Source organism: Osmerus mordax, chromosome 16, assembly GCF_038355195.1.
Source record: "Osmerus mordax isolate fOsmMor3 chromosome 16, fOsmMor3.pri, whole genome shotgun sequence".
Classification (NCBI taxonomy): Eukaryota; Metazoa; Chordata; class Actinopteri; order Osmeriformes; family Osmeridae; genus Osmerus; species Osmerus mordax.
The window spans coordinates 2,401,204-2,413,687 of record NC_090065.1 but is presented as its reverse complement, the minus strand read 5'-3'; the positions used below and the strand labels follow the sequence as shown (position 1 = coordinate 2,413,687).

Here is a 12,484-nt window from a genome sequence, read left to right as displayed (position 1 = left end):
GCAGGGAACATCTAAAACATGCAGGACAGGTGTTCCCTGAGGACCAGGGTTGGGAACCACTGTCTTAGAGTAAGTTGTCATCTTCTTCCTTGAGGTTTTAGGTCGGTTTAGGTGGTTCTGTGTGTGTTCTATGTGTTGGTTTAGGTGGTTCTATGTGTCGGTTTAGGTGGTTCTATGTGTGTTCTATGTGTCGGTTTAGGTGGTTCTATGTGTGTTCTATGTGTCGGTTTAGGTGGTTCTATGTGAGGCCCTCTGTGACACTGCTCGTAAAAAGGGGATATACAAATAAAATGTGATTTGATCTCATACTGAATACGAGTTGTTCCCTCCCCTATCACACCTCGCGTTGTTGGCTACAACATCAAGTGTTATGGTAACAACAAGCCCTAAAGGTTCAAGTGTTTGAACTCAGGTCACTTAGACTCTTTTAAAGGCATTACAAACTTAGTGAATCCTGGTTTGGTATCTATAAACACTAAACTGACTGGCTGTGCTATTGGACCTATGGCATGTGCTCGTAACACTACAGAGATTAGCATCCCCCAAGCCCTTGTGTGTCCACGTTAAACATTCTCTCCTTGCATTTGTTGCCGTGTGCACCATGACTCAAACACAAGGACACGTTATTAATACACATCCAAGAGGTGCTATATAAAATGACTCTAAAGGAGGTTCCACATTTTGATTAAAAGATGCTATGAACAGCACCTTGTGGAATGGGAGAGGGTTCTAAGTGGGGGACGGGGGAACGTTTGGGAACCTGTTCATGTCTTCAGGTTCTTGTATTGTTACAGTGGTTCTGTGGAATACCAGATGTTTTGATTGCTGTGCCCTGTCCCCTATCCAGTGCCTGAGACTAGGGCAGTGACCAGGGCTGCAGGTGTACTGACTGATATGCGGAGGGAGGGAGAGAGGGAGAGAGGGAGAGAGGGAGAGAGGGAGAGAGGGAGAGAGGGAGAGAGGTAAGGAGGGAGGGGGGAAGAGGTAAGGAGGGAGGGGGGTGAATAAGGAGCGAGGGAGGGAGGGGGGTGAAGAACATAATGGCGCCTCTGTCTTGCTTCACACCAGATGAATCGGTCTTCAGACAAGCCGGGCGGCAAGGTGGTCTCTCCCTCCTCTTTCCTCCTCTCTTTCTTTCTCTTCTTCTCTCTTTTCCCCCTGTGAGTAAAACGAGGGAACAAGTACCAGATGAGAGGGTTGGGCTGGTGCTGTTCTCCCCAAACTGTGCTCGGCTAGTGACAGGACAGGGGAGCAGCACAGAGAGGAACCCTTTACAGAGCCACAGTTGCTACCAGGCTGTTATTAACGGCTGAAAAACGTTCTGAAGCCTCAACCACACAAATCTATATCCACCAGCGCCCTGTTCTTCCAGAGGGATGGTAAAACAGTGACTGTTAAACCGAATTTGAGACTCCAGACAAACATACCGTTGAGTAACTTCTGTTGATATAACTTATGTACTTGTAGGGAGTCAGCTAGCTGAGCGGTTAGGGAATTGGGCTAGTAATCTGAAGGTTGCCAGTTCGATGCCAAATGACCAAGTTTCCTTGGGCAAGGCACTTCACTCTACTTGCTCCGGGGGAATGTACCTGTAATTACTGTAAGTCGCTCTGGATAAGAGCGTCTGCTAAAATGATTAAATGTACTTAACAAGAATCACTTGTCTCACAAACAATAAAGAAAGGCGCTATTTTACCCCCTCGTGTTTGTTCTCCAACTCCCAACTTCCACCTTTCCATCTCTCTCCCCCCCTTCCCCTTCACCCTACCTCAGTTCCTGCACCACGAAGGTATCCCTTTACAGCAGGGACAATACACCTCTCTCTCTCTCTCTCTCTCTCTCTTCCACCTCCCCTCTGTTGCAGTCTGAACTCCCACTTTCTCAAGAGTAATCTGCCTCCCTCCAGATGGCCCTGACGTCCTGTAAGATGACAATGCACACAGACAAAGAGCCCCTATTCTCCTCTGGTGTTCTCAGCAGCGCTGTGATTCCACTGCTGCTGGTCCCCTCAGAGACCCATAAAAGGCCACAGAACTCATAGAAACAACTTCTTCTTCTTCTTTTCGTGTCACTGAAGTGTGAAACAAGTGTTTCCATTGCTTTACACAGTCCTTTGCATTTTTCTTAAACACTGCAAGGTCCTTTTGACATAGAAACGACTAATTTACGTAGTAGTCAAATGTGCTCCCTAGTGAGTTCCGAAAATAGATATCCCTCCCCACGCCTCGGCACAGCTGGTCTAAAATAGGTATCCCTCCTCAGACAACAGCCCCGGATCTAGTCCCAGATTAGAGGGAGTGAACTGGGTTAGTTCATTCCTGCGTTCTCCTGGCTCCCCTCCATCTCTCTCTCTCTCTCTCTCTCTCTCTCTCTCTCTCTCTCTCTCGCTCTCTCTCTCTCTCTCTCTCTCTCTCTCTCTCTCTCTCTCTCTCTGTGTGATGACCTCACGAGAACTCTTGTCCTAACTTCGTCCCAACCCTTCTATTTCAGAACTCGTATCCCAACTTGTACTCAAGTGGCTGAGTATTACCTGTGGAAAGGTGTGTGTAAGGACCTCCCCATGACGGCTATTTGGAAAGGGGGAGGGGTCATTGAAAGGCAGCTCGCACCGTCCTATCGCTGAGAGGCTGGGTGGGGCGGAAGTTGTCACCCAGCATCCCATCATTTCCCTCAGGAAGCTCCGCCCCCTTCAGGTGTGACCTCAGCCTCCTGAACTCCTCTATCTGAGAGAGAGAGAGAGAGAGAGAGAGAGAGACAGACAGAGAGCAAGAGGGATGAGAGAGAGAGGGGTGAGAGAGAGAGGGGTGAGAGAGCAAAAGAGAGAGAGGGGGGGTGGGATAGGGGTGAGAGAGCGGGGATGAGAGAGAGAAGGCATGGTCGAGCGAGGGAGAGAGAGCATTTAGAGAGAGAAGGATGAAACAGAGAAGCACAAGAGAGGGATGAGTTCCATATATTAGTGTGATAAATTAGATTTGGGGTAGAAGGGAGGGTGCGGCAACGTGTTGTAGGGATGATGAAGTAGGGATGAAGGGACAGTGGAGAGAGGGAGGGAGAGAGGGATGGTGGAGTGAGGGAGGGAGAGAGGGATGGTGGAGGGAGGGAGGGAGGGGGAGAGAGAGGGGGAGGGGGAGGGAGGGAGGGAGGGAGGGAGGGAGAGAAGGATGGAGGGAGGGAGAGAGGGAGGGAGAGAGGGAGGGAGGGAGGGAGGGAGGGAGGGAGGGAGGGAGGGAGGGAGGGAGGGAGGGAGGGAGGGAGGGAGGGAGGGAGGGAGAGAGAGAGAGAGAGAGGGAGGGAGGGAGGGAGGGAGGGAGGGAGGGAGGGAGGGAGGGAGGGAGGGAGGGAGGGAGGGAGGGAGGGAGGGAGGGAGGGAGAGAGAGAGAGAGAGAGAGAGAGAGAGGGAGGGAGGGAGGGAGAGAGGGAGGGAGGGAGGGAGGGAGGGAGGGAGGGAGGGAGGGAGGGAGGGAGGGAGGGAGGGAGGGAGGGAGAGAGGGAGAGAGGAGAGAGGGGAGAGAGGGAGAGAGAGAGAGAGAGAGAGAGAGAGAGGGAGGGAGAGAGAGAGGGAGGGAGGGAGGGAGGGAGGGAGGGAGGGAGGGAGGGAGGGAGGGAGGGAGGGAGGGAGGGAGGGAGGGAGAGAGGGAGAGAGGGAGGGAGGGAGGGAGGGAGGGAGGGAGGGAGGGAGGGAGGGAGGGAGGGAGGGAGGGAGGGAGGGAGGGAGGGAGGGAGGGAGGGAGGGAGGGAGGGAGGGAGGGCCCTGAGCTAATATTTCTCTCTCTGGTTTACTGTTCCACAAACATGTCCGGCCAGGTGGAGTGTCTAGCTCTGCAGGGTTTTACAGCTCAGGCAAAGAGTCCCTGACAACCAGACCGTGGCAACTGAAGAGTAGCCTGGTGCTGTTCAGACCGGCAGGGACATTAGCTGGATAGGAGGCCTGGTTCTTATCCTGGAGGAAGGATGACTGGTGCCATTAAGTAGGGACTGGGGCTGATAGGAAGGTACTAGGCTGTGGATGAGCAGGTGGTCACTGGTGTGGACGGGAACCTGATGTGTCATAAATGAAATATGTGAGAAACACTGGATAGGCAGACATGCAGACAAACAGACATGCAGACAGACAGACAGACAGACAGACATGTGAAGAGAGTAGGACAGCAGGACAGCAGGACAGACAGGAGAGTAGGACAGCAAGACAGTAGGACAGCAGGACAGACAGGAGAGTAGGACAGCAAGACAGTAGGACAGCAGGACAGCAGGACACTCTACGGTGTCCGACAGAGACCTCAGAGACGCAGACAGACAGATTGATTGTGATGAGAAGGGATGTTAGGATCCTGTTAGGATATCCCTTTCACCCCCCCCACCCCGACCTCAAACAGCCCCACCCCACCACCCCGACCTCAAACAGCCCCACCACCCCCACCCCGACTTCAAACAGCCCCCACCCCCCACCACCCCGACCTCAAACAGCCCCACCCCACCATCCCGATCTCAAACAGCCACACCCCCCCCACCCGACCTCAAACAGCCCCACCCCGGCCTGCCAGTGGGGCAGGAACAGGAGGAAGGCTGAGGGAGGCTGAGAGAGGCTGAGGGAGGCTAATAGCTGACTGGTGGTTCAGGGCTGTGGTTTAGATGTGTCAGAAGATCTGGTCATGGCTTGTTTTTAAATGCTGAGTCAATGGAAGTCGAAAAGGATGACCTCACAGGAGGCATGACACAAACTGTTTTGACAAGATACTTACATCTGTGGCTCAGGTTCTGAGAAGAGCAGTTATACCTCTGTCCTTCAGTGCATGTAGTCCATGTCTTTTTAAAGCAACTGTCTGTCTTAGGGTTTATGGGTAATGTAGTCCTACCTGTATCTGTGAGATGGTGAGAGGGTAGCGGTAGAGGATCCAAGTTACGTTCTCACTGCAGGGGGGTGTGGTCAAGGAGCCATCGTACACCCAATAAGTCTCTCAGCAGAGGGTCTGGGGGGCGGGAGACAAACGCACATTACGTAAACTTAGCTCCTCAGCTTGTAATCACGACAGTTTAAGATCACACAGTAGAGGTACTCACCAGGTAGTAAAGTGTTGGGATTGAAACACGGTATGATCTTTGCCTTCCCCTAGAATAGATCAATCGCGTTTTTTTTTGTTATCCACTCATAAACCTCCACAGATCATCTGATCGCCAAACAAAACATGTCGACCACATATATTCATAGAGAAATGTGAAAGTATGTACTCTGCATCTCAGGTCATCCTTCACTGTGAGACCATAAAAACAAAATGGTTGCCTACCTTGTACTGCAGATCCTGTAGGACTTCCGTTATAGCCTTCAACCCCAGGTGCTCCTTCCCTATCTGTAGGAAAACAACATAATTTTAGCCAATTTTTCCTTGACAAAATGCTTTAAAGTTGCCATTTTACAGTTCTTTTGTTGTCAGCCATATACTTTTTAAATGACATGAAAAAAATTCTGTCAACTGTCAAATGCAACCGTCAAACTCAAACGGTCACGATTCAAAAACAGCAGTTGGTGGCAACACTGGACGAGGTCAAGAAGGAGACAGATAAAGGGTGCTTAGAAGGTCACTGTGGCAACGTCCCTATGTCTTGACCCTAGGTTGTTTATGTCTTTGGTATCCTGACAGAATATAGACAGGAAACAACCATCCCTTGAAGCCTTCGTAAACAGGAAGTGAGGGGTGATGGTTCTATAAGTGATGGACTTGTGTGGTACAGTCAGCAGCGAACTTTTAACCTGTTCTTGCCTTACATGCATAAGTGGTTTGCGTCAGCCCAAAACAAAAAGTGGATATCCGCTTACATGTTATCAATAGTGAGGAAAACAAAGACAAGAATATGCCCCCTAAAAATCTGAAACCTATTTTAAAATATGTTCGAAAGCCTCTAAAATGACCTTCCGTACCTATGAATGAATAGCCAGACTAAAACAATGCATACCTGCACAAACAGAGCGATGATCAGGATTCCGTTCTTCTTGCCCAGAGCGTCTTCCAGGCTGTTGAACAGGGTGCTGTTCCAGTGGATCAGGTGGAGCTGCAAGCCAAGCACACGCAGGGTTAACACCATCCAGAACACGGCACCACATCAACACACACAAAAAAAGTTACAAACTTTGATTCCCCCCTCCCAAAAGAAAACAGGATAGGATCAGACATGAAAACATAACAGCAAAAACATATAAAACTAACATTGGCATCTCTGTGCTAAGCTTACTAACAGCTGAACAGACATTTCAGGCCCCTGCACATCTCAGTCACACAAACGGTTAAAAGCGTTCCTCCTTCTATTGACTTTGAAAACGCTCGCTGACGAGAAATCATTTCATCTCCTCGTACATACTCTCTCAGACATCCCAAGTCTCCCGGAAGTTCCAGGAGTCTCCCGCATTTCAATATCGGCTCCCGGACGCCCGCAAACGTTATACAATCTCCCTGAATTCGGGGATTTTGGGGGGGCGGGGGGGGGTATGTTTGCTCTCTATCAACACACATGAAAAAGGGGCTCTTAAATGTTGAGCTTCTGCACACAGGACTTTCTCTGAGACAACGGAGTATCTGTGTAGACAAAGGGAAAGAAAGAAGGAGGGAGGGAGGAGATGGAGGTAAATATGAAAGACAACAGGGAGGGTTACAACGTTGGGTTACAGTAAACGTGACAGGCCACTATTGTCACAAGGCTGTAACCCTAACTCTGCTCAAGGACTGATGTGTTTCAGCACCTTTATGAAAGAAAGAAAGGGAGGGAGGGAGGGAGGGAGGGAGGGAGGGAGGGAGGGAGGGAGGGAGGGAGGGAGGGAGGGAGGGAGGGAGGGAGGGAAGGAAGGAAAGAAAGAAAGAAAGAAAGAAAGAAAGAAAGAAAGAAAGAAAGAAAGAAAGAAAGAAAGAAAGAAAGAAAGAAAGAAAAAGAAAGAAAGAACAACAGGCAGGGTGGGGCTGACACGGGAGCAGGTGCGTGTGACTGAGTGGCTGTGTGAGTGAGTGTGTGTGTGTGTGTGTGTGTGACTGAGTGAGTGTGTGACTGAGTGAGTGTGTGAGTGAGTGAGTGAGTGTGTGAGTAGGTGAGTGTGGGGCTGAGTTAGTGTGTGACTGAGTGAGTGTGTGAGTGTGTGAGTGTGTGAGTGAGTGAGTGAGTGAGTGAGTGAGTGAGTGTGTGACTGAGTGAGTGTGTGAGTAGGTGAGTGTGTGAGTAGGTGAGTGTGTGAGTGTGTGAGTGTGTGAGTGTGTGAGTGAGTGAGTGAGTGAGTGAGTGAGTGTGTGAGTGAGTGTGAGTGAGTGAGTGTGTGGGTGAGTGTGTGAGTGAGTGAGTGAGTGAGTGTGTGACTGAGTGAGTGAGTGAGTGTGTGACTGAGTGAGTGTGTGAGTAGGTGAGTGTGTGAGTGAGTGTGTGGGTGAGTGTGTGAGTGAGTGTGTGGGTGAGTGTGTGTGTGAGTGTGTGGGTGAGTGAGTGAGTGTGTGGGTGAGTGAGTGTGTGGGTGAGTGAGTGAGTGAGTGAGTGAGTGAGTGAGTGTGTGAGTGTGTGGGTGTGTGGGTGAGTGTGTGGGTGTGTGGGTGTGTGGGTGAGTGAGTAAGTGAGTGTGTGAGTGAGTGAGTGTGTGAGTGTGTGAGTGTGTGGGTGAGTGTGTGGGTGTGTGAGTAGGTGAGTGAGTGTGTGAGTGTGTGAGTGAGTGAGTGTGTGAGTGAGTGAGTGTGTGAGTGTGTGGGTGTGTGGGTGAGTGAGTGTGTGAGTGTGTGAGTGTGTGGGTGAGTGTGTGAGTGTGTGGGTGAGTGAGTGTGTGGGTGAGTGTGTGAGTGTGTGGGTGAGTGAGTGTGTGAGTGTGTGGGCTGTTTTAAATAGGCCACCAAGACCTCCCAGCTACCGTCGCCTCAACTGTTGACTCATCTTTCTTCTTCTGCTGCTGCAGTCAACAGGAGATAACAGCCCAGCACTTGTGCATCCTCAGATTTAAAATAGGTGTACAGTATCTTAAATCTAGATCCATGCAGATACACTGTATGTGTTACATGGATAAACATGGCAGGCATTTCGATGAATGTCTACGTATCGATACACTTAAACGAAGTCTGTAGAGGTGTTGTGATATGTGACAGGCTGGGTTAGGTCCCTGTCTTGAGCAAACAGAGACACCAAGCATGGCTGCAAAAACAATGAGGGCAGCTGTAACCTTACGTGGTCTAGATGTACATCAACAAGATGTGAAAGATACCGTAAACCCCCACCCAGGCTCCAACTTTGTCTCAGCACTTTTGTAGTACAACTGTATTTGCCTTTTTGAGAGACATACTGTGTGTGTGTGTGTGTGTGTGTGTGTGCATTCATGCCTCTGTGTGTGTGTGTGTGTGTGTGTGTGTGCATGTCTGTGTGTGTGTGTGTGTGTGTGTGTGTGTGTGTGTGTGTGTGTGTGTGTGTGTGTGCATGCATGCCTGTCTAGTGTGTGTGTATGTGTTGCCCATACCTCCATGGGAAAGGCTTTGAAGTTCACTGTGTGTTCGGAGCCTCGCTGGTTTTCTTTTCCCCAGTGGAAACGCACCTCGTGCAGTTCGTACTCATGGTCACTAGGCAACGGACCCCCCGTTACCACTGCACAGGAAACCCAAGTTGACAAACTACCATGTAGCACAGACGTGTGCTAGAAGCCAGCAGTGGTCTGCTTGTGGTTTGATATCACAGGCATCCATCACACACCCACATCCTGACAAACGTTTCGCACACAAAATAAATCGTGAAGCGTGTGTGTTGATGTTGTATGTACTTTGGGTGGATTCTGATTTTGGATGGTCGCAAGACGGCACCTGATTTTGACCTCAGCACGATGCGCACAGTGTGTCCATCGTTGATGACCTCACAGTCGCGGCAAACCACGTAGTTGGGGTTGAGGCCGGTGTCCAGGAGGGAGGGGTCGTAGCGGGCCTCGCGGGAGTTCAGGTTGATGGGAGACTGGTACTCTCCGTTTGCCTCGGGGAACAACAGACCCCACTCCACACCTGTTGACACACACACACACACTGAGACTGTGATGGTTGAGTCACACACTGAGATGTGAGTCAGTTGGCTGAGCGGTGAGGGAGTCGGGTTAGTAATCCGAAGGTTGCAAGTTCGATTCCCGGTCATGCCAACTGACGTTGTGTCCTTGGGCAAGGCACTTCACCCTACTTGCCTCGGGGGGAATGTCCCTGTACTTACTGTAAGTCGCTCTGGATAAGAGCGTCTGCTAAATGACTAAATGTAAATGTAAATGTAAATGATGGTATGTATTACCAATGACATGAGTGTTTCAGCTGTCAGGATCTCAGTAAATCCACCAGGAATACTCACCTACAGGGACATTACCCTGAACTAGTTTACTGCACTCATCTCATTGTCCCTTCCTTTTTTCCTCTGTCCTCTCTCTCTCTCTCTCTCTCTCTCTCTCTCTCTCTCTCTCTCTCTCTCTCTCTCTCTCTCTCTCTCTCTCTCTCTCTCTCTCTCTCTCTCTCTCTCTCTCTCTCTCTCTCTCTCTCTCTCTCTCTCTCTCTCTCTCTCTCTCTCTCTCTCTCTCTCTCTCTCTGTCTCACTCCCTTCTTCACTTCTCAGAGACAAAGGCTGTTTCGTTTGCTTTTAATACTGAATCCCTGTTAACCGCTTAACCCTTCCAACCTCTCCCCCTCACCAAATCCCTCTCACCCATCCTACTCCCTAACCCTACATCCCTCTGCCCCCCCTCTCCCTCCACCCCCCCTCCAAGGCCAAGAAGTTCTCAGCTGGGCAATCCTCTGCCCCACCTAGACTGTGGAACTCACTATCAGAGCACTTCAGTAGACAGACGTTTTTTAAGCCAGGCTAAAAACAAATTTCTTGATGTGTTATTTTATCTATTTATTGCATGCTCGCTTCCTTTTTAAACTTCCTTGCAGCTCCTTGACTTTGCCTTGACAAATAAAGCGCACTATAAATACAGTACAATGTCTTATACTGCATTACAAGGACAGTGTACTCTGAGTGTCTGTACGTGTGGAATAAATTATACAGGATTTCTCTGTTCGCTCCATTGGCTTCTGAAGCCTACGATAACTTCACAACCAAAGAGCTTCAGACACACAATGGAGCCTGCACGGGAACTGTGAAAGTCTCAGTTCCATGAATGCAAGGGAAGTTTGTTCACAAGCAAGTCCCAGAATACTAACTCGTGGGTGGGACAGCAGTGTATTGAGTTCAGCTCCGTTCCTGATTCTATGGAACCCTAACTTTATTTATCAAATCACCTTAAACTGGAGCTTTATCAAGTTACCCTTAACCTTTACTCACTCAGAGGATGTATGTAAGCATTTTAAGCGTTGTGTGTGTGTGTGTGTGTGTGCATATGTGTATGTGGTTGTGTCTGTCGCTGTACAGTACGTCTGTGTGTGAGAGTTCAAAGAAGAAGAAAGTTCAACATTTTGCAACCCTTTCCCAGGTAGCTGATTGTATTTCACCCAGTTTTGTACCCAAGATACCGATAAGAAGGTAGCATACAATAATGAAACCATTCATTCAAGTATGGCCACACTGTACTGTTTAGTATGTACCAAGGGCTTTCACAGCAGTAACCCCCCCCCACACACACACACATCCAGCCTCCCTTCCAGGTACCCCCCCCATCCAGCCCACCTACCAGGTACCCCCACATCCAGCCCACCTACCAGGTACCCCCACATCCAGCCCACCTACCAGGTACCCCCACATCCAGCCCACCTACCAGGTACCCCCCCATCCAGCCCACCTACCAGGTACCCCCCCATCCAGCCCACCTTCCAGGTACCCCCACATCCAGACCACCTACCAGGTACCCCCACATCCAGCCCACCTACCAGGTACCCCCCCATCCAGCCCACCTACCAGGTACCCCCCCATCCAGCCCACCTACCAGGTACCCCCACATCCAGACCACCTACCAGGTACCCCCACATCCAGCCCTCTCACCTTCCTGGTATCCCCAGTCCAGCTCATCCTTCCCGGGGACGTAGTCTGACTCCTCGATGGCGCCGTCGGCCATGGCTGAAGCGACGGACGGTCAGTCTTCCTCAGGTCAGTTCAGGAGCTCTGCCAGCCAGGTCCACTTCTCTCAGTCCTTCTCTTGCAATCGTTCGTTTTCTTACAGACGATACCAAGCAGCCGACTCCAGGCACTGCAGGAGGGATTCTGCCTTCACTCTTCCCCTTCTCCCTCCCTCTCTCTCTCTCTACCTCCCCCGTCTCTCTCCCTCCCTCTCTCTCTCTACCTCCCCCCTCTCTCTCTCTCTCTCTCTCTCTACCTCCCCCCTCTCTCTCTCTCTCTCTCTACCTCCCCCCTCTCTCTCTCTCTCTCTCTCTCTCTACCTCCCCCCTCTCTCTCTCTCTCTCTCTCTCTCTCTTTCTCTCTGTGGTGTTGTGTGTATCCAGGCTGCGGCGTTGTCTGCTCTGCTCTCTTCAGGAGCTCTCTATCAGTGCCAGCTGAGTTTCTGAACTCTTGCAGATCACTCCTCCCTGATCCCGCCCCCCCTACAGACTAAGGGGGCCCCGGATTGGAGGGAACGAATGCCTGTCAAAGCACCTTTTAAACAGCTTAGCAATTCAGCCGGTTGCAAGAAAGAGGACATCTGTATTATGTGGTGCATGTGTGTGTGGGTTTGTGTGTGTGGAATGTTGGCAGGAAGGCCAGAGTGATATTTCTCTTGGACTCAAGGCCACAGATATGCCCTAGGGTGAAGGAAACAGGAGTGGTTGAGAAAACACCCTAAAAAACAAGAGAAATGGAGCGATGAGAAAGAGAGTGAAAACGTGAGACAAAGGAAGCGGGTCAAGAGAGGATGAAAGGGACAGAGAGATGGGAGAAAGTGGATCAGAAAATAACTAAATATTGCAGTTTTGATTGCTTTTATAGGATTTTTTATTATTATTTTGGCCTGAACCGTACAGCATTTGAGTACAATACATTGTTTTGACTAAAACATGAGTCTTGACACGTTGTTACGATGTGTTGGAAGAGACTTCTGGGGCTCACAAAGTGACATTTGTCCGAGAGGCTCCTGCATTCTAATTAACTGCCTTATATTCTGTAATAGGAAATCACCTTGACCCTCATTTGTTAAAGACTAGATTGCATAATAACTTTGACAGCCTCTCTAATGAGGCCACCCACATCACAGCGGGCCTGATTATGATTTTAAGACAATTGGGTTTAAAATAGCATAGCTTTTACCCTATTAACCCCGTTAGGTTGAAAATACATCACAGGTATTTTGAGACTGATCTACTTTTTTTTTACTATCAAACTCGACCTTTCATATTTTCCCTATCCTAATTCACATTTCAAACTGTTGTGTGACACTTTACATTACAATTTCTCTCTCAATTGCATCTTTAACACTATGACATATTTGTGAATTGTCCGAATGGTTTTTTTTGTACGAAAAACGTGTTTGTGTAGTGTGTGTAAAAAACTTTTTGAAAAAAACTTTTGAAAAAGGTTTAAAAAAAAC

The 12,484-nt window shown here is 49.6% G+C and overlaps 1 protein-coding gene across 1 annotated transcript; it reads right to left on the bottom strand.

The window, feature by feature from the left end:
- Positions 1 to 1,124: 1,124 nt before the first annotated feature.
- Positions 1,125 to 11,171, bottom strand: LOC136959592 (carbonic anhydrase-related protein-like). Its single transcript, XM_067253977.1, is given in 10 exon segments — positions 1,125 to 1,158; positions 2,531 to 2,723; positions 4,854 to 4,949; positions 4,951 to 4,967; positions 5,059 to 5,107; positions 5,283 to 5,345; positions 5,950 to 6,045; positions 8,465 to 8,589; positions 8,802 to 8,993; positions 10,948 to 11,171. Coding segments are annotated over 9 exon segments (846 nt in total). The 5' UTR covers positions 11,021 to 11,171; the 3' UTR covers positions 1,125 to 1,158; positions 2,531 to 2,588.
- Positions 11,172 to 12,484: the final 1,313 nt, after the last annotated feature.